Source organism: Chrysemys picta, chromosome 3, assembly GCF_011386835.1.
Source record: "Chrysemys picta bellii isolate R12L10 chromosome 3, ASM1138683v2, whole genome shotgun sequence".
NCBI classification, from domain to species: Eukaryota; Metazoa; Chordata; order Testudines; family Emydidae; genus Chrysemys; species Chrysemys picta.
Window position 1 is genome coordinate 164,556,287 of NC_088793.1, and position 22,112 is coordinate 164,578,398.

The window sequence follows — 22,112 nt, forward strand, 5'->3', positions numbered from 1 at the left end:
TTCATAAAGACACACACAGCATCGATTCTCTGGAGGGGCCTCTGTATGGTTCTGTGAATGGATGTTGCATATTGTGCTGCTTTTTATACTAGCAGGGAGAAAATAGTAGGAATAGTATTGGTGAAAATGTAGGTGATCGACAAGAGTGTGTGCTTAGCTTCTGCTAGAGATGAGCCAAGTCACTGTTTGTAAATCTGCCTCTTTCCTTCCCTCTTGGAGTCATGTCATTAGGATGACTGCGCGTCATAGCTTTTCAATGGCATCTTATCTCTACTTATCCATGTTATCAACCTGCTTTTCATTCCGGATGTTGAATGTGTTTGGAATCCGTCTGTTGGTAGCAACCCCGCTGTTCATTCTTTATTAATACACTTTCTTTTAGGATGATGTGCCTTTCACTACTGCTTTTCTGAAGGACATTCCATTTTGTCATAATCACTTCTGCTTTTTAACCACAACGCAAGGGCCTTTCAAACTGGCATTTGCAGCTTCAGCATAAAAAGGCCTTTTTGACAAATCTACCTTAAATTCTTCATTTGCTACAATTTCTAGAGTTTTCTCCAAGAACTTGAGATTTCTTGTTTTCTCCCACTCTCTCATATATTAGTATCTCTTTGGACACCTACCTAGCGACAGTCCTAATTCCCAATCTAATTCTCTAATCCATTGATATCCAGGATTTTCAGCCTGATGGCCAAACATTATTTCAAAAAAATCAAAGGGTCCCAGAAGGGGCAAGTGAATAATGACGTGTTATTTACCCCTTTATATAACACAAGAATCAGGGGTCACCCAATGAAATTAACAGGCAGCAGGTTTAAAACAAACATAAGGAAGTTCTTCTTCACATAGCACACAGTCAACCTGTAGGACTGGTTGCCAGGGGATGCTGTGAAGGCCAAAAGTATAACAAGGTTCAAAAAAGAATTAGGTAAATTCATGGAGGATAGGTCCATCAACGGCTATTAGCCAGGATGGTCAGGGATGCAACTCCGTGCTTCAGATGTCCCTAAACCGCTGATTGCTAGAAACTGGGGCTGGATGATGGGGGATGGATCACTTGAAAATTCCATTATTCTGTTCATTCCCTCTAAAGCAGCGGGCACTGGCCACTGTTGGAAGTCAGGATGTTGGGCTACATGACCATTGCTCAGACTCAGTATGGTCATTCTTATGTTCTTAATTGTTTTCGGCAGATTTTCTGCCCTTTTTTGCTTCCTTTCTACCACTTGGGAAGCACAAAGGGAGTAGTTACCAGCTGCAACTCCATGCTGGGGATACCCCCCCAATATGGGGGATTTCTGTGTGGGTGCAGAGTTAGCATAGCTAGCACCTACACCTTGCTCTTCCCATATGACAGGCCCTCTGTGCCAGGGGTTGGGATCAGGGAGGGAAAGTGGTTGGAGTGTGTTTCATTCTGTCTGTGTCCAGCTGGTATGTAATTCCTTGGAGACCATAGCCAGCTAATTCAGGTTAGAGCAGCCCCTAAATTGCTCTAAACTGGGCTGGGGCAGAGAACCTGGGAGCTGTAACTGGTTGCTGGTTCTGAGCTTGTCATCTCCTCTGTGAGGGCAGGGATGGAAGAGAGAAGTCATCCTTTGCTAGACACTCCCCCTAGGCTCAGGTAAAGCTATTTGAACTCCTATCCAGCTCTTTCTGGGGCTCCCACGGCCTGGCAGGGAAGTCCCCAGCCTCTTTGCCATAGTGACACAGCTAATTCAAATATTTCAGTTTCAAAATTCCAGGATGTGGTTCAGAGAACATATTTTCCATTCCCAATAAAATACATTATTTTCTTATTACAGTCTCCTTTGAGGGACACAGGTGGCCCTCAACCCACAGATTATACGACTGTGTTGTAACTCTCTAATCTCTCTGAAGTGCCTTTGAATTCATCATATTCTTAACTAGCCCTGTAGACACTATTCTTATGCCAGTATATCTTCATTTAAAATATGCTGTTAATATTGGCAAGTGAATATTCACACTACATTGCAATAATAATCTTAACTCTGACTCATAAGACATGCTTATTATCTTTTCCAACATATATCTCACGTGGTCAAAAACATGCATGTATTAGTGATATGTATGTTGAAATCCTTTGTAAATGTCTTGGGTGTCAATAGTTCGTGGTTTACTTATAGAATATCTTCATTTTGTGTCTCTTTCCAGGCCGGCCAAAACAATTTTCAGATCTTAGGGTGGGTTTTTTTTCTTTTTTCTTTTTCTTTTCTCCTCCCCCCCCACATGCCATCCCTGCATTGTGTGTGATCACAATGTCTTCTCAGAGCTGACACTATTAGATTGAAAAGTTTCAGAGTAGCAGCCGTGTTAGTCTGTATCCGCAAAAAGAAGAACAGGAGGACTTGTGGCACCTTAGAGACTAACAAATTTATTAGATTGAAAGTGTCCTTTCCATATAAAGTGACAATTCATAATGCTGCCACTTGGTGGCACCAAGAAAATAGAAATTGCCGCTTAAAAACCAGAATCACAAAATGCAATCTATATAGCAAACAGTCAATCCTTTCTGTTTGGAACTTCCCTCTGACTGCTTTTCATATAGTAGTTTAGTAACTCAGCATCACAGACCTGGAATTTAAGTTTCTCTTTATCCTGTTGTTAACCACTCCTATTGATTTGGTATAAGGTATTGCCCACTTTCCTAACTGTAAATATCCTTGAAGTTACAACATGTATTACTTGAATCTTGCAGACTTGCAATTCCTTAGCCGATGATAAATAGCTATAATTTGTCTGCTCTTCCGTAAAGGCAGTCTTTGTAAGTGGAAAATCTGACATACCTGATGACTCTTCAGCCCTTTGACTTGATGGCGCTAATCCCAGAGGTGAAAAATACTGCTTGTGCTGAAGCCAAGGAGATAAGGATGTTGACTTGATTTTCAGTTTCCTTTGTGTATACAGTGGAAAGCATGGTTCTGTTAACTACATTGTTAGCAACGCACTTGTATCTTCCCCTGTTACTCTTCTGTGACATTTTAGCATGAAATCTTTAGCGTTCTGTTTACTGTTCTGGCAAGAAAACTGATCGGGGTTTCTTTCAGGGAATAAAGCAGGTTGTAGGACACTGTTAAATTCTGAGAACTAGCTGTACTGTTTTTGCTTTGAGCATCAATACAATAAACATCTTGGGCCAAATTTTGTTCATGGACAGCCCAGGTGCATAAAGAGATGAAATTCTCTAACCTGTGCCCAGGCTTGGAATGGCACCAGAGCCTATGAGCTGCAGTAGTATCACCTGTACTCTAAGCATACCTCCATACTGAAATGGATAGAGTACTTGTTGCAGTACAGATCCATGGTGTACTGCGGGGAGCAATGGCTGTTTGCATCCCTCTCCCTCTCATGAAGTGGAATCCCACTGGTGCTGCTTCAGAGCTAGTTTGGCTGACAAATATGGCTATTTCTTTGTTTTGTTAGCATGCAGAACAGTCTGAGGTCAGTTTATTGCTTCAGGCCTGTTGATGAATTACATGAAGAAAAATAATCAGCAACAGCAAGTCTCGTGCTTCCCAGCTTTCCCTCATTTTGAGGACTTTGGTCATGTTAGTCCCAGAGTTAACTACGAAGTTGGTGTCCCTTCATTCTTATTGCTGGACATAAGAAACTAACTGGGAGGCTGAGCTAACAGAAAATACTATTTGTACTAGAGAAATTAATCCCATCTCTTCAGATTTTGTGTGACCATCCCAAATTATACCCCCATTTGGGCGTCGGGAAGTTGAGATGTGTGGCGAGCAGATAAGTGATCATGTTTAACTATTTTAACCTAAAAAAGCCGACAGTGCCTAAGATGGTGAGGCAAGAAAGATACAGAGATATAGGGGAACCAGATAGATGAGTAAGGATGACAGAATCTGTCCTATAAGGTTGAAAAAGTAAGGACTAATAGCTAACCCTTTACTTACAGGTCTCCATGTTCTACATGAAAATCTGGAGGAAGATTGTATACCTAATCTATGGTAGATCTGGAATGCTTGTTCCACTTTGGGGCTGTTCTTACATTCTTCACTTGCATGTGTATATATCTAAATGATGAACAGTCTTGGTTGTGTGGAGTGAGCACTTGACCAGTGTAGTCCTCAAGGCTGAGCATCTGATTAAATGAACCATGATGCATACAATTTGTATGGTGTCCTTGTAGTTCATAAGTAGATCTTAAGATAATTAATTAGTTTTATGTGCCAGGTCTTGGACACTAGTTTTCATTGGCTATCCACAAACTATGGATAAGCTTCTGCTGTCAGGGAAAACATTTTGATTAGGGCTGTCAAGCGATTAAAAAAATTAATCGCGATTAATCACCCTGTTAAGCCATAATAGAATACCATTTATATAAATATTTTTGGATGTTTTCTACATTTTCAAATATATTGATTTCAGTTACAGCACATAATACAAAGTATACAGTGCTCTTGTGTACAATGCAATACAAAGTGTACAGTTTATTTTTTACAGTATATTTTTATATTTATATTTTATTATAAATATTTGCACTGTAAAAAGATTATTTTTCAATTCACTTAATACAAGTACTGTAGTGCAATCTCTTTATCATGAAAGTTGGACTTACAAATGTAGAGTTATGTACAAAAAATAACTGCAAATGAACTTAAAATGAACAAAATGTGCTGAGTCATCATCCGAGACTGCTATAACATGAAATATATGGCAGAATGCGGGTAAAACACAGAACAGGAGACCTACAATTCTCCCCCAAGGAGTTCAGTCACAAATTTAATTAGCACATTATTTTTTTTAATGAGCGCCATCAGCATGGAAGCTTGTCCTCTGGAATGGTGGCCAAAGCATGAAGGGGCATATGCATGTTTAGCATATTTGGCACATAAATACCTTGCAATGCAAGCTACAAAAGTGCAATGCGAAGTCTGTTCTCATTTCAGGTGACATTGTAAATAAGAAGCAGGCAGCAGTATCTCCTGTAAATGTAAGCAAACTTGTTTGTCTTAGTGATTGGCTGAACAAGAAGTAGGACTGAGTGGACTTGTAGGCTCTAAAGTTTTACATTGTTTTGTTTTTGAATGCAGTTATGTAACAAAAAAATTTACATTTGTAAGTTGCACTTTCACAAATAAGAGATTGCACTACGGTATTTGTACGAGGTGAATTGAAAAATGCTATTTCTTTTATCATTTTTACAGTGCAAATATTTGTAATAAAAATAAAGTGAGCACGGTACACTTTGTATTCTGCATTGTAATTGAAATCAATATATTTGAAAATGTAGAAAAACATCCAAAATATTTACTAAATTTCAGTTGGTATTGTGTTTAACAGTGCAATTAAAACAGCGATTAATTTTTTAATCATGATTAATTTTTTTGAGTTAATTCCAGGAGTTAACTGCGATTAATCGACAGCCCTAATTTTGATAATATCAGTTGCATACCCACTTACATTAGCCTTGCTGATACCCAACAAACAGAGATGGAATGAAAGTTACAGATACAATTTGAACCTCACTTTGAACTTGGACCCAGAAATTTATTTATAATGAGGCATTCCCCCCCATTATAGGGTTGCCTTAGGTGAGTAATATTTTAGACATCTAGATGATATTTCTAGCCATTTTGGAAACTAACTAACTTCCTAGTTTGTGAAATAAGTTACCTCCACTTTGATGGGGGAAGATTAGGGTTTAAATCATCTATTCAGAGGAACAGGGCAGCATGATTGGAGATTATTCTCAGGTCTGTTAGGGACGCCACATTACTTTCAGAATATAATATAGATAGAAGAAATAGATCTAGTCTAGTATGTCTGGTATCTTAAGGTGTAGTAACTGGAGCTTTTGCCTGTAGAATTTAATGCCTCATTGAGTGGTGTCCCTGAGGTGAGCCTTTACTGGTGTAGGAAAATTGGGTATGGGTTTGAGGTCAGGCCTGGTGCTACATGACCTTGTTGAATACAGGAACAAGCAATGTATTTTTTTATAAAAAGTATAAACGTTGGTGTCCTAAAAGCAACCAACTGAATAGTTTATTTCCACCTCCCAGCTACTCAAGTGGGCTCCCTACAGTTTTTTTGCATAAAAAATTAATCCCTCCTCCTCAACTTATGTAAACCAATGCAAAATGCATATTTAAATCTGGTGATTTTTAGGCTCAGTTAACCAGGTCCATCCCCACCTATAGTACTTACTGGTAAGCAGCAGAATATACAAATATTAATGTACCTGATTTTAATATAGCGAAGAGCTTATCTCTGTGCTGAAGGCGTAAGCAGTTCTGAGACTCTAAGGATTCTTGTGAGGGTTTTATGTTATTTCCTGGTGAAGATTTTTAAAGAAGCTGGATAGGTGGGGCTGCATCTGTAACCATATTGCCTGATGATGTTCCTTATTGGGTTAAAGTCTGCATAGTGTGTAATGCTACAGAGACCTCTTGAAAGAAACATGCTCATGCCATTGTGTAGAGGAGTCGTTTTTTTTTTCTTTTCCCCTAGCAGCTTAAAACCGCTTGTCTTCATAGGTGGGACTGGGCCTGCATGGGTTGTGGCCTCTTAGGAAGAGTGTCCTGTCTACTCTTTCAATTTTGGGTTTGCAATTTTTGTTGAAACTTCAAGTGGGAAGCTAGTCTTCATATAAAAAGAAAACCGAGAAGTAGGATTAGGCAGTTCACTGCCTTCTGGGAGTTCTGTAATATGAATCTCTCCCTCACCCCACTCCTTCCTGCAATCCTTCATTCTTCAGGCTGTTGTAGCTTCTTTCTTGGAGTCGGGAGTCTGTCTTCAAACTCCTGTTGGATTTCCTCTGCCATGTAACAAGTTGGTGTCACATTCACTGACTTTCAGTCATATTTCTCTGTTTAGTAGAACGCCCCCCGAGAACAGACTGCAGAGAGGCTTGGAACATTTCGTTTTTCATTTCTCTGGTAAGGTTCTGTGTAACTACGTCCACTATTCTGACTGCCAAAGCGGTCTCCTGTTTCTGTAGTGCTAGTGTTGGAGGACATGCTGCTGCTGGCACTATTTTGTTTTCTTATCAGTGCTAGGAGGCTGCTGCTTCTCCTTCTGTTTTTGTGCTGATCTAGGTTCCAGATTTTATTTTTATTTTTTTTAACCGAAGAGTATCCAGGGATGTTTCCTCCATTGTAGAATCCATGTAGTTTGACTGATTTATTTTTTTTGTTAACTGCTCAATGGGAAATAGAGCCAGAGCTCAGTGTGAATGCAGATGCTAGCTAGGTCTGCCCCACATGACCAGATCGCTGGTTCCTTTGGACATCTCCAAACACATACTACAGTTTACCAGCTTCTGTCATGTTTAGCACAGTTATAAATGCAAGAAACATTTTTATATGAAGTGAGATACTCCTATGAATAAAACTTTTGAAAAGCTGTCTTGTATGTACTGTAAAATTTATCGTTCTTAACTGATACCTGCCTGTTAGTCACTTGAGCACTCCCCATGCAGAACACTTTCCTATGTAGCCTTAATCTTTGCACTTATTTCTACATATTTTTCCATATACTCTGTTCAGATTTGTGATAACCCATTGGTGAGTTAAATTGTTTCACTGTTTCAGTTGGAGTTGGTACCTTCATTCAAGGTACACGAGTTCTAAATACCTAGGTAAACCTGCATTAAATGTGGTGTGCTCAGAGTCCTTAAAAGAACTCAGATGTTAGTCCTTATATACAAACTGGAAAATTATGAGGGATCTACGTTCTAGGGAGTCTACTTGATGCCACAAATTTGTGCTTCAGACTTTAAAGCTTCACTTAAAAATATGCTATTCTTCACGGTTGTGTAAATCAGTGTTCTCCAAACTTTTTTGATCGCGCACCCCATCAGTAAAAAATATTTTGAGCACACACACCCTGCTCCCGGCCGAACTGTCGAAGCAAAAAAAAAAAAAAGCCGCTCAGACTCCTGGCCACTTTGGAGACCACTGGTGTAGATAACCAATGACATCTGCAGATAGCTAGAAAGAATAACTCAAAAAAGTGAACTGCACTATTATCTCAATCAGTTAGTTACTCTGAAACCTGAAGAAAACAAAATGTCAACATTAACTGTTTCAGTGCTGATCATTAACAAACTGCCAGCGTATGTGCTCATCCTCCATCCCAAGCTGCTTCCAGGTGCTGAAATCACCAGCTGCCTCCTTGACAGCTGCCAACATGTCCAGCAACTAATTATGCAGTCAACTTAAAAAGCATTCTAGCTCGCTGTGGCGTTCGGGGGGACTTGTTCGTGACTTAGCTCCTCCTCGCATTCCTGAAACAAATTTCCCAGAAGTGTGCTTGAAATTTCAGGGCTATAGAATAGTGGTCACAGTGTCAAGATTTACAAATTGCATGTTCACTTATGGCATGCATGAGTTTGTTTGGTTAATAAGGAGATAGCAGTCTCATTCATATGATGTAAGAAGTATCTGCACTAATAAAAACCGAGATCATCAAACCAGATAAGCAAAAATAACAGCTGGGTTACCCACTAATGAGGAAGGTGCTGCTAAACCTCCTTTCATTGTGGGAAGAATAAGTCTTTTAAGGCTCCCCCCCCGCCCCCTTGCATTTTTATTACTCCATGGAAAACAGAGTCATTCTTTGAAAAATCCAAAAATCCAGCTGGGGGATATATATGGGGTGGCTGTGAAGGACATAGAGAAACTTGTTTATATAAAAAAAGAGTATTTTAACTGTTACATTGGGTGGTTATGAATGGCTTATTCAGGCTTTTAGTATCTGAAAAAAAGTTTTACTGTTTCAATCAATTGCCAAATACTTGGAGTTTGGGGAGAACTGCATAGACAGATCCTCCATCAAATTCCTGGTATGTTCTTTAAGAGAAGAAACTTCTAACCTCTTCTGGTTGGTTCTTAAATCCAGATAAGGTCTGAAATATTTGAGTAGTCATGAGAGGAAAAACAAAAGGGGTCTGAAATACCTAGAAGTGATAGAATATCAGTAAAGAGATAATGGTAGCTTGTTGGTCTTATTCCTTCTGTGGAAATGTCCTCGTCACGTGCTAAGGTTCACTGCAGTTAGTTGAGGACAGGGGAGAGAGAGGACATCATCTGATTAGATGATTTTCTAGCAAAAAGGAAAGTGATCTGATATCCAGTGAGCCGGTATAAATCTTGGGCCTCAGCAGCACTGTGCAGACTGGAAGGTGGAAACATGGAATGTCTCCCCTCCTACAAATCTCACCTGGGCTACTGTTCCCAAAAGGAAATGCAGTTCAATGCAGTCAAACGATTTTCCTGCATGGTATGAGGCTGCTGTGTATTACTCTCCCATGCCTTTTGTGGTACCTGCAAAGTATGCCTTCTAAAAATTACAGCAGTGGAATGTTCTAACTTGAAATTCAATCAATTGCCATGAATCACTCTTGGGGAGGAGGGGGAAGGAAGCCCTTCTTTTCTCCTGGCTAGGCGCTGGCAATGATGTCAAAATCTAACTTTAGTGGCTGTGTTCCTCTCTGAGGTGAATAGAAGTCATTCTGTTTGGTTTCAGTGATGCAGATTGGAGCCTCCCTCCCTCAAGGAGCTTGCAAGGTTATTCTTTTTTCATAAGATTCCTTGTACATTCTTGGTAGAAGAGGTGATTGTTTAGTTTGATCTTTAATTCTATATCAGATCCATGTGGGGTGCATCTCTCTTTCCTTCACAAGAATAAATAGCTCACGAGTCTCACTTTCTGAAATGGGATGCTCCAACGCTATTGTCTCATCTTGCAAGAGATGGACCAAGCTCATTCTGGTACATTGACTGACTTATTTTTAAATTGGAGGTTTGCTCCGAACTATAAAGATTTACATAGTATTACGTATATAATCTACTTATGTGGGGTAGCCTGCCCTGGCTCACCAACTGGTTGAGAAAGAAGTGTAGGTTTGTTTAGCAGTCACATTAATAGAGACCCCAGTCTTCATTCTTAAAAAATGTGCAGGGGGGCTCAACTCTGTATCCACATGGGTATTATCTTTTGAATTACTGGAAACAAGGGGTTCTAATTTCTGACCCTTGGCAAGTTTCTTCACTGTGAAACTGTATAAAAACAAAGTTAATGGGGACCTGCAAAGGTGTTTAAAAAAAAAAAAACTAAACAAAAAAAAGATTTATTGCATCCTTTGCTGTTTTATGTTGTATAAAGGGGACCTGTGAGGGTGTGTGTGTGTGTTTGAGTTTTTTCCTGCTTGTTTTTTTTACCATAAAAATATCCTGATGTCAACTTTGGTTGTGCTAGAGGAATTATTGGAGTCTCTGAAGATGTATATTGTGTATTTTTCCAGCTTTTGTAGGTGTTTTTTGTCCAGTCAACAGTTTTTCCAAATCCAAGGTAACTGGATATACTCCATCATATATGCTGCATCAAAGTTATATTGATAAGCTTATTTCCTTAAGTGATAAGGAAATATACCATTTCTTGTGTCCTTTAATTGGCATTGCATCTGTGCAGGAGATTCAGGTGCAGAATTAGGCAACAGCAATTTCTCACCTAGCTGGTATCTTCTCTTTGAATCTGATTCTTTCCCCATTCCTGGATGCACTTAGTGATTCTCATGAAGGGCTATGTTTTTTAAGATGTGTCCCTTAATCTACCTGCCCTTTTTTCCAGGGATGGCCATCAGAGTTGACTGTAATTATGGCCTAGAAGTAGGCAGGGGTATCTCTGATGGAAGCATGGGCCAGTAGGTAGACCAGAGTGTTAATCCTGCATCTGCCAATGATTGGCTGTGTGACGTTGGGCAAGTGTCTGAACACCTGTGTAGTTGAATTACTCCAATCTGTTAAATGAGACGAATGGGGCTTACCCACTTTTGTAAAGCACTTTGAGATCTAAAAGTTCTCAATGTATTTTAAGTATGATAGTGCAGTGTTTCTCAAACTGGGGTCACCCCTTGTGTAGGGAAAGCCCCTGGTGGTCCAGGCTGGCTTGTTTACCTGTCCCATCCGCAGGTCTGGCCGATCGCGGCTCCCACTGACCGCGGTTTGCAGCTGCGGGTCAATGAGGGCTGCTGGAAGCGGCGGCCAGTATGTCCCTCGGCCTGCGCCGCTTCCAGCAGCCCCCATTGGCCCAGAGCAGTGAACCACGGCCAGTGGGAGCCGCGATTGGCTGGACCTGCAGATGGGACAGGTAAACAACCCGGCCCGCCAGGGGCTTTCCCTGCACAAGCGGCGACCCCAGTTTGAGAAACACTGTGATAGTGGATCTGAGTGGGAGAGATGAGCAGCTTTTGAAATGAATGTTCATTTGGAAGCTTGTATTTTAATCTTCAGAACAAGTTCTAACTTTTTCTCCCTTTTGCTCTTGCTCTTTAGCAGCCACCTCCTCGCCACCGCTGCAGTCCAGGCTCGGCTCCAGGGCCCAGGCTGCAGCGGTGAGAGGGACTCCTGGAGTATGTGAGGAGGGAGGGAAGCGGGGTCCCCTGGAGCCGAGCCCGGGCTGCAGCGGTGAGAGGGACTCCTGGAGTATGTGAGGAGCTGGGGAGGGAGGGAAGCGGGGTCCCCTGGAGCCGAGGCCGGGCTGCGGTGGCGAGAGGGGCTCCCGGAGTGTGTGAGGAGGTGAGCGGCCGGCTGAGCTCGTCGGTGCTGAGCAGGTAGCCCCGCAGCCGGAGATCCTCGCCTTCTGGCCCGCTGAGGCTGGGCCAGGGGCGGTGAGGCTGAAGAGCAGCAGGTCTGGGCGGCTCTCCAGGTCCTCGGCTGCCAGCATGTCGGGGGTGAGCGCGGTGAGCATGAACTGATCCACCTCGGCCACCAGCAGCGCCGCGAAACCCAGGGAGGGGGCCGTGTTCTCCGCGCCGCCCCGCAGCTGCACCACCACCTGGAAGTACTCCCGCTCTGTGCCGCCCAGCAGCTCCACCCGCATGGGGATGGAGTCGTGGCTGGGCCAGGGCTTGGCCGCTGTGTGCTGGTAGTGGATCCCACGTTGGGGGCGGGGGGGCAGTGCTGGGGCGGCAGGGTGTGTGTGTGGGAGGGGCTCTGGTGGGCCGCGGTGGGGGGGAGCCCAGGGCTGGGGTGGGGGGCAGCCAAAAATTTTTTTGCTTGGGGCGGCAAAAAACCTAGAGCCAGCCCTGTCGGGAACTAGAAACTTCTGATTTCTAATCCTGACTCTGCCACTGATTTACTGTGTTGTTAGGCAAGTTGCTTCAACTTTCTTTTCCACTTCAAAATAATACTTCATCTCTGCTGTGAGTATTAATTGTGGTAGTTAACATGTCTGCAGTCCCTTGAAGACGTAAAGCATTAAATATACTGAACAGCAGAGAAAAAGCCCTAAAGGAGTTTTTCTTCTTGTGAGGTAAATGAAGGTACAACCAAACTACTGCGTGTATGAAGGCACGATGTGTTAGGTTCTTTCTGAAGCAATCTATAATATATTACTTATGAGACAGGTGGAGGCTTGGAGGTTGTTAGACAGCCCCTTGATGGGAAGAGAGCTAAGAGTGCTTTGGTGCGAGAAGGGAATGAGAGAGAGAGAGAGATCATTTCTGACCTTATGTAATACTTGTTGGTTGCTGGCACCCTCCTTTTATTAACTGTGCCTTTTTTAACGCTTGTTGGTTGCATCTTTCTATATGGGGGATAAGTCATTTGTTGACCATATGATGCTGTATACATCTAACTTTAAACGTCTTTCAGACCTTTTCAGTGATTTCTTTTTTTCTTCCTCTTTCTGTTAGTACCTGCTACTTACCTATCTACCTGGGCAATCTGAATCTTCCATCTTAGTCCAGGCTATACAGTATCCTCAGGGAAATGCAGCATGTCACTCAAATGTCTAATGACGCAAGTTGCAGGGTACTTCTTGCAAGTATTTGGAGCACATTTTGAGGCTATCAAATGGACTTTTTGATCAAGGCACATGTTTACCTATGGGCGTTTTCTGATCTATTAACTTTAAATATAGGTTTATTTTATAAAGTCACTTTCAATAGCTCATTGCCACACCTCAACGTAATTCCTTTTTATATCTAAGAGGATCTACTGACTAAACAAGTAACCAACTGGAGTTTAAGTAGCCAGCACATCGACATCCAGCAGATTGACAATTGAAAGATATATTCACTGCATGTTAGAACCCAGATATAGAACCCAGATATTCTTCATAATATTCCTAGTATGCCATGTGCTACCTCTTGTAATTATTCTGTGGAAATGCTTCTTGCGCCTATATAATCTCATTTTCATCAGTTGACCACAGGGTGACTAAGGAGGGGCATATTATCCGATATTCATGCTCTTTGTCTATGTCAGACCCTCAAGATTATTTGAATATTTTTGATAATTTCTATTTTTGTGAGTGTGTCTGAGTTAAATAATTCTTAAAAATCTAAATAGCTGGCTGCTGGCTGTATTTACTGAGTACCGCTAATTGGGCAGAGGTGTCCTGGCCAGCCGATCTAACACCAAGTTTGATTTTAAGAAATGTGTTTTATTACTTGGAAATATACAAAGCTGTTGGGAAATGAGGGAGCAGACTGCTTCTGCTTGTTTAGATGGAGGCTTATGCGCAGCAAAATAGCTGTAGAGTTTTTATATTCTGTTTGCGGTAACAGTAAACAGAGCATCTAAAATAACCACTTGCACATTGCAACAAACACATCATCATTTGCTTAAAAAGAGTTATAATTACAGTTGACGAAGCATGGACACCATAAAAATGCATTAGTTTGGCTTGACACATTAATTACCTGTTTTTGCAGATGTTTTTATATATTGTTGTGTGAACAGTTTACAAAATAATTACAGGAAAGTCATATGGAAAATAAACTAAGTGGGTGGTTTCTCGCCTTAATATTTTCATTCATGTGAATCTGTGTGAGACACAGCTGCTCTGTAGCAAATGCATAGAGAGAGAGAGAGAGAGAGGAGGAATCTCGAAGGGTTTTTATTCAAAGGTCTCTGTCATCATCATTACCACACTTTTTTTATATCTTGCTTCAGCACCATAGTTTTTAAACATTTAAAATGACATGGCTGATTTAATCCCAGTGAATGGGGTGGGGTGTGGAGAGAGCTTTGATACTGATCAGATGAAACACAAATCTTCTAGAATCTAGGAAAATACCTAAATGAAAAATTAATAGTAGTTTTAAGCAGGATGAGTTTGTATGATCAGTTGTAAAGATTCGTCAAGGGCTTTAACACTTCTTGTTTGCTACTATTTAAAAAAAATCTTTCTGAGGTGTAAATCTTAATAAAAGATGCTCATATCAATGATTCAGGGCTCCATATGAAGATTGACCACATGATCTCTGTTGGAAATATGAATAAAATGTTCCCCAGAAACACTTTAAAATAAAAAGCTTGTATTAGAAAAAATTACTTTGCCCTCTTAATTTTTTAAAAAGTTTTTGGATAGTTTTTGGATAGCTTGATCAATAGTACATTCTTATAAAACATACAAATACAACCCCTCTGCATTTCTCTGACGTGTGAAGTATGCACCACTGTTGCGAAAGATCTTGAACATAGGAGTTTGTCTTTCTGTCATCTTATCGTAATATCATATTTAAGTGAAGAGCTACAAGAAATGAAAACCTGGGATAAATGCTAGAGTCTGTGTTTAGTTTTGTGGATTGTTCATCATCACAATCTTAGTGTTTTGTCACAGGTTTTTAAACATTTTATTATTCAAATCTTCTTTGAATTTGGTAGCCTGTTTTACATGGTGCACATGTGCTATATATTAGATGTGCCAGAAAATCTTGGTATGTTAAGGAGTGATTGGACTGACAGGCAGCTGGTATTTTTTCATAACCTTTCTTGGATTTTTAAAAATTTGAGATCAAACTATTGTAAATTAAGAAAATAAAATAAACTTATTTGATTCTCCTATTCTGGCTCAAAGACAGACCTTGTGTTAAAGCATTTAAAGGCTGAACTGGTAAGTATTGAGATCAGCTTTCCTGTCAGCCAGGAGAGAGATGTGAAAACCCTTTGAATAGAAACGTTTTTGCAAATACAGTCCTTACTGGTATGGTAAAAATTTTAATGAGTGAATAACTCATAAATATAATATTTTAAAAAATAAATATTACTACACTCTTTCCTATCTGGAGTGATGAAGTGAAATTAATGTTGAATGAAAATAGGAGAGAACAACGAAAACTCAAAGGGACATGCCGTCTTGTGTGTTAGTTGCTCTAAAATAACTGAGGCATTGGGGAGAAAAATAGGTAAACAGTGATAAACATCCAGACTAAAAACACATAATCAACAATTACAGCAGTAGCTTGACTTTTATACTAGTCTTAAAATCTTCTGGTGAACTGAAAATGCTGGCTGAAGAGAAGCCAAATACTACTAATATAAACAAATTAGCTGTTCCTGAGAAACAAGTCTTGATGGATGTCGAAGGGGTTGATGACTGTCTCTAAGGAAGTTGCAGACATCTGTACAAGATAAAGTTTCCTTCTACAGACAGAAGCAACAGGACTGGAAGCCAGTTTTGAGAATTTAAAAAGTATATTGTTTGCATTTTTACACACATGGGTGGCGCATGAGGCCTCCCCTTCAGGGTGGCTAGTCCATGAGGCCCCATCCCTTCTGCCTGAGGCCCCCCTCTCCAAGCCCACCATCTGCCAGAACCCCAAACACCCACTCCCACGGCCGAGGAGCCCCTGCCGAACTGCCCTGGACCCCCCACCAGCCCCAGCGCCAGCCCCGCCAGCCTCCGCGGTGGCCCCAATGCTGGGCTGCTGGCCTCCATCTGGAGCTGAGCTCCTGCTGGCTTGGGGGAGAGGGTGACGTATGGGTGGACCCAGGGCTAGGGCCCATGTTTACAGACCATATATATCCATGCTGTCATCAGTAGCCTGCATTTGTTTAAACAAGACACATTCAGTTTAATCTTTCCTAAGTGGAAGACAACAGTGAAATTTAGGAACATTTTTCCAGAACCTTATTATCCAGTGGTTGATATGAAAGATGATGAATCTGCTAATAAGATTCAGCCACAATGCCCTATTTAGAAGCCTAGCCCTTACTCCGAACTGCTGGGAGGGGGCTTGAATTCTCATCAGGCTGTTACTGCTGTATCTTGCCTGCGGGCGGAGTGGTTCCATCTTGTCACCCTGGCTGGTGACCATCTGAAACTTATTAGCCTCTTAGCCAAAAAGGAAGGGAGCAGCCAGCAGCTGAAATCTGTGTGAGTTCTTGCTTTCAGCTGGTTATTAGTGGCATTTCTGGTCCCATTTTCATGGAAGTATAGGTCAGAAGGATGGAAATAAGCAAGTTTTACCTCTTCTGTTTTTTAAAGTAGTAATTTATAACCTTTACCGTATATGCACTTATCTGATTTCCATGGATACAGAGTCCATTTCACTTGCTGCCTCCAGTTCTTAATTTTGTTTCCATGGAAACTGACACCAAATTGGCAAAAATAAGGTAAGAGTTTTCATTTATTTGAGTATGTAATGAGTCTTAAACTGTATCCTTGCCAGAATACCCAAATCAGAGAACATGGAATCGAATATTATTGGGCTTGGCTATCAGAATCAATGAATAAGGCTGGAGCCAAAGACAGCAAAATCAAGTCAATCTCTTTGCCCAAATATTTGGAAACACTTAAAAAAAAACAAAAAAAAAACCCTCACCATTTTCTGTTACTCCATCTAGGTGAGTCAAGTCCAACTCGTCGAGAAGCAGTGAAACGGAAGACTGCAGAATATCTAATGCGTGCTGAAAAGATTTCCAGCCTATACCAGAAATCCTTCTCTGAAGATGGATCAGTTTCTGGGGTAGGCTTTAGTTTCATTTCTCTGAAATTGAATCTGTAAGATTGTCTGTCTGAATTTCTTGGCTTTTAGTTGTCTCAAAACCGTTTTTAAAATTAGCTAACCTTCTGTATGTACCCTGAACACATTAGTCCTTTCTGGTAACTTTTTATAGTTGTTTTTTTAAAATTCTTTGGTGCTTCTTGATTTAGTTTACTTTTTGTAATATTATGCAGGGTACCTGGTTCTAAAAAGTGCTATCAGTGGATTTTAAGTATTTTTACTTCATACTCCGCAGTTTATAAAGTAAACGGAGTTGGGGCATTCAGCAGCTTCTGCCAATATTAAATTGCTTTTTGAGGTAGCTTCCACCTTGTTAAGCAGATATCCTTAGCTGAGCTTACTTGTGCAAAAAAAATCCTGTTTCAAGACATTCTTAATAGATCTCTACTTTGCCCTTCCCCATCCAGTTCCCGTGGGACTCATCTGTTCTTAGTTTGTATTTTTGCTGCAGTGACACTAAACTGTGTGTGATTGTCAATGACTGCTCCCAGGTAGTAAACATAAAAGTGTCAAACTTCTTGTCTGTCTACATTTGTATTAAGTAAGGACAAAAAGGGCAGGAAATTCTTTTGTCTTATTTTTCACAGGCCTAAGAGCAGTTTTTTAAAGAGATTGTTGCAGTTAAAAAGCAAAGCTTTAGAAAATCAGATAAAATTAAGCCCCCTAATCCAAAGTAAATCTTAATCTTCCCCCCTCCCACCTTGCCTCCCCAATCTTGTTTTGAAGGGGAACTGTTTCTGTAATAAGAGACCACAAATACATTTATGGGGACATTCTAAATGAGAAACATTTTGTGAGAGTTGATACGTCTATCAGTTGTACTTGAGAGAATTTTAATACTGTGGTCTGTTATCCACATCTACATAGCAATGGACCACCCTCTTCCAAGAGGTGTCAAAACTAAGCAGAGATTTTCTTTGAACTCCCTGCTGGTTGTCTTTCCTTAGGCCAAATGCTCTTGGAAGTGGGGAAAATCTTGACTGAATGCAAATCCAGTATTTTTGGAAACTGAGCAGGAAGACAATATGAGGAACCCATTACAGTTTGTATAGTAAAAATTCACTATGGCTGGATAACAGGAAGAAACAGGTATTACTGTACAAGGACCCCCCAAGGGCAATGGAACCGCCCTCTATCATTTAGTACTGAATTGGACAAATGCCTCCTTTGCAGATCTAAAAGGAATACATCCGAAGAAAAAGGAGAGGAAAGAGAGAAACCTGCATCTCTCCTTGATAACATTCAAAGCTGACTAGCTAGGAGAAGCTTCACTTTAGCTGAGCAAATTTTGCTCTTGACTTAATTGCCTTACTTGGTAGCACAAGCTTTGTCCATCTAGTGGCACTATTGTGCTAGTATCTAAGCATTTATTTTACTTTATTATTCATTCTTGATTTTTATCTCTCTTCTACTCTTGTGCCAAATAAAGTTTTCGCTTTTATTTGAGATCGTTGGAATTAATTTACATAGATTGTTACATTGGGGACAACCAGTGTCCAATGGCCCACAGAGATGGAAACTGAGTTCTGATCAGAAGTGGGAATGTGGTGACAACTGAGACATCTAAAAGAGCATGTAAAGTGCTGTGAGATAGGAGGCGGGCATCATTGTGAGCAAAAAGAGAACCAGGGGAATAGACCTGACTCCGTGATTGTCACTGTCAAGAATTAGGTAGCATGGCTGATCTTCTTGTCTACAGCAATCTTAAGAAAACATGGTGAGAATAGTGACACATGCCCTCAAATGTTGACATACGTAGTGTTTGACATGAAGTTTGTCTAGATGAGAATGAAGAGGGTGGCTTTTTTTGGACAGTGGTTACTGGCCAGGCTCAGAGACTCACTCATTTTCAGGAATGTTTGTCTTGTTATTCTGGATCACAGTTTACCTCCGATTTCCCTTCACTCCTCCTTGCTGTTAGCTCTTTATTTCCATCTGGCAGGGTGGGTTCATCTGGAGTTAGTTTTCCTCAGTGGTAGCTGCTGAAGGTGATAGGTTTGGAACTTTCCTTTCTTTCTTGTTCAGGAAACTACATCTCTCCACAGGGAAAAAAATAAACTTTACAAAAGAGCTTTGCTTTAGTTTAATCATTTTAATCTGTAAAGCCGCTGGAAGCTGTCTTATTTGTAGGTAGCGGGTTGGGGTCTGTGGCTTTGTGCGGAAGCTGCATACTTGATTTTTTGGGGGGAAAGGATCTGATTATTCTTTGTTAGGGCAGGTAAGTGGCTAGAACCTTTTGAAAATATGACTTGTTCAAGTGTCATGGGTGTGCATGGTGATCTGTGGAGCAAGTAAACAGATACAGGTCCCTGTCCCCTCCTACCACAACTGCTGGATAGGCAGATTGGAAGTGAGCCAGCACCTGGCGATCTAACATAGGCAAGCAGATTGGTGCAGAAAGGAGTGTGTTCTCTGTGGCCTGGATTCCTTTCTCAGTGACACCATAGAAGCCATTCTGTGGCTTCTAAAGAGATGGAGCAAGGGATGTGTCTGGCAGGTCTCAGCTGGGTTTCTCCCACCCCAGACCCCTGGGGCACAGCACGACACTGCAGGTAGCTTGTCATTTTTAGTTGAGCTAGTGCTACAAATTGCAGAATGTATTCCCTTTTCACCACAAGTTCTGTCGGGAGTAAAATCCAAACTTTGTTTTCAGGTGAAATTCTGTTATTCCAGGTATGCAAGGGAGATGGAGAGAATAGCAGGGCTTGTATTATGCAAGTTTGTGTATACAGCAGTGAACACATATGCCTGACACACAAACTGTGTAAGTTACATCCTGATAGGTCACAAAACACAACGGAGACCAAAAAAAGCGTGTTAACTACTTGAATAGTTAACATGCACTCTCATCTGTTTCAGTGTGACTTATTTCTGGGTGGGTAATGCATAGCTACCTTTGGCTAAGGCTGTTTTGGGGATCATTGTGTTGTGTACCTTATTACATCAGGGTTTATGACTGCCATGAGCACTTGCCATCAAACAAAAAGAGCACTGTTTAGCATTCTATATTTTGTGTTCTTGTAATTTATAAAGTTTCTAATTTCCTTTTTCCTGTCCCTTAAGCCCAGAACTATTGTGAATCCAGAATAACTATAAGGCTCTGATTGATTATTGTTGCCAGGTGGGAGCTCAGCTATTTGTTACGAAGTTTCATTACCTCTGCAAAACATTGGAAACTATATAAACTCATTTCTTTTTCTATTTTAAAATTTTGTTTTCAATGTTATCTTGATTTATTTACTTGCAACTTTCCTTACATTTAAGGACAAACAGAAAAGTTCTCCTTTCATCTCCACTCTCTCTTATTTATGATAAATTTCGTTTCCTTCGGCCTGGCATTTGCTACAGCAGGCAGTCTTCCTTCAAGTACCACCCTGATTGATGTGTAATCTTTGATATCTTCCATTAGCCTCCAGGATCACTAAGTTCAAGGCCCTCTTGGAACCTAAGGAGCCCTGCCGAGGAACTGAAGGCCTTCAGAGTCCTTGGGGTGATTGACAAGGTAATTCTTCAGTGTCTCTTCAAGAGTTCAGTCATAAATCGACTGCATGCTGACATTTTGTCTTTGAAGCTGTGGATCTTAAGGATATGAAACAAAAGGGGAAAATGACTCAAATGCATCTGCACTTTAAAATAACAAAAGTAGAAGAAAAAAGGCTTTTATCTAAGCAATTCATGTAAGGTCATGCAAAATATATTTGAGCTAAAGGATGAGGTACATGTTTGGTGGCATTCAGTAGGATGGGGCCTGGTTTTTGAAAATAATGTCACTGTTACAATACTGGGATAAGGACATGTCGATACATTTTCAGTTTATTAAACTGATGGTTATTTGAAATACAGAAGGGTAAAAATTCATTCACTTTCCCACAGTCAGTGCAATATGGAAACTCGAGGAAGGGGAACCCCTGGGAAAAAGATATTTGCTCTCTCTCCTCTGAGAACCTTGAATTCAAATCCCCAGCCAAGGCAGAGATCTAGAACAAGTCAAACTAATTTTTGACTCATTCAGATAAAATCTCCCCAAATCTCAGGGTAATATCCCTCTGTAATGTGTAAACTGAAATGGACCATACAGATCTTTTGCAAGCCTAATTAAGTGACTGAAAGAATAACAGTGCATAAAGTAGCTGCACTGTTTTGATATCGCTGATTAGTTATCCCTTTACCAAGTACATTTAAGATGATATATTATTCAGTAATGAGACAATGACTAATCCAACTTGTAATGACTCATTTCCTTGTTGCCACTCCATTCCCCTGATGCCTTTTGATTGTTCCTTGAGTGATCCCTGGCTTGTGTGCTTTGTATTTCAGGTCACATGACCCGTTTATAACTTGTATTATTAAAAATTGCTGCTATACTCTTAGTTCTGAATTTGTTCCTCTCTTTCGTTAGACTGAACATAGCAATTTGGATTTTTTTTTTTGCCAATACTGTTTTAATTGCATGCATAACTACTATGTTTTCTCCTCTGTGCTACATACACTCAGATTTTAACCTTGTTTTCACAACATGCAAGGACCTTTTAGCTATAATATCATATACATTGTATCTCCTTTCATCTGATGGCAACTGTCTAATCTATTTAGTGTTTCTCTCTCTCTGGATATTTATTAAGGAGCAATTGAAAGACCAATTTGATAAGCTGATTATAGCTGTTAGCTGTGTGCATTGTATAAATCTTTAAGACTATGGGGGATTCCAGGCACTACCTAACCTCATAATCCCCCATAAGGAGAGATGGAGCAGGCAGCCTAGAGCCTTAGGAATTGTCCATACAAGGCTATGATATTATTGTAGAGAGATGGAGTAAGACCTTCAAATGTCTTTCCGTCTTAAAGACCACAAAATACTGAAATGATTAGTAACTTGGAAGTGATGCTCAACATCTTGTAGGGTTAAGCTCCTTTATTCCATGGGCTAACTAAATCTCCCAGGTATCACTAGATTTCTATCTAGCAAGCTTCTAGGTACAAGCCTGGATATCCAGATCCTGGAATCAGAACTTCTTCTGCAAAGAGACAAGGTTACTGTGGTGACAAAAAAACAAGAGATTTAATATTGGAGACATCACCATGGCAAGCGTTCTAACAGTGTTTTGTTGTATAGCCAGCCAGCTAGTATGCCATAGGGGGCAGAGTTAAATTTGAATTATTGTTCATAGATGGAGCAAGACATTTTCAGATGTCTGTCTACTTGTATACCTGCTCCCGGGCTCTCTACTCTTCTTCTAAGTTTTAATCTTACTCTGAGATATAGTTTGTTTTTATCATTTGATTATAGTGTCATAAGTGTACCTAGTGTTTTAGAGCAAGTATAAAGTCAATCCCT

At 40.6% G+C, this 22,112-nt stretch overlaps 1 protein-coding gene across 8 annotated transcripts in view; it reads left to right on the top strand.

The window, feature by feature from the left end:
* RPS6KC1 (ribosomal protein S6 kinase C1) overlaps positions 1–22,112 on the top strand; it is a 197,417-nt gene that overhangs the window by 40,074 nt on the left and 135,231 nt on the right. For all 8 annotated transcript variants that reach the window (XR_010599874.1, XR_006174385.2, XM_065589449.1 and 5 more), the window contains 2 exons: positions 16,617–16,738; positions 20,187–20,279. Coding sequence is in view for 6 of the 8 variants with exons in the window: in XM_065589449.1 (XP_065445521.1) it covers positions 16,617–16,738; positions 20,187–20,279 (215 nt within the window). In the remaining 2 variants the exon portion in view is untranslated. The remainder of the gene's footprint in view (positions 1–16,616; positions 16,739–20,186; positions 20,280–22,112) is intronic.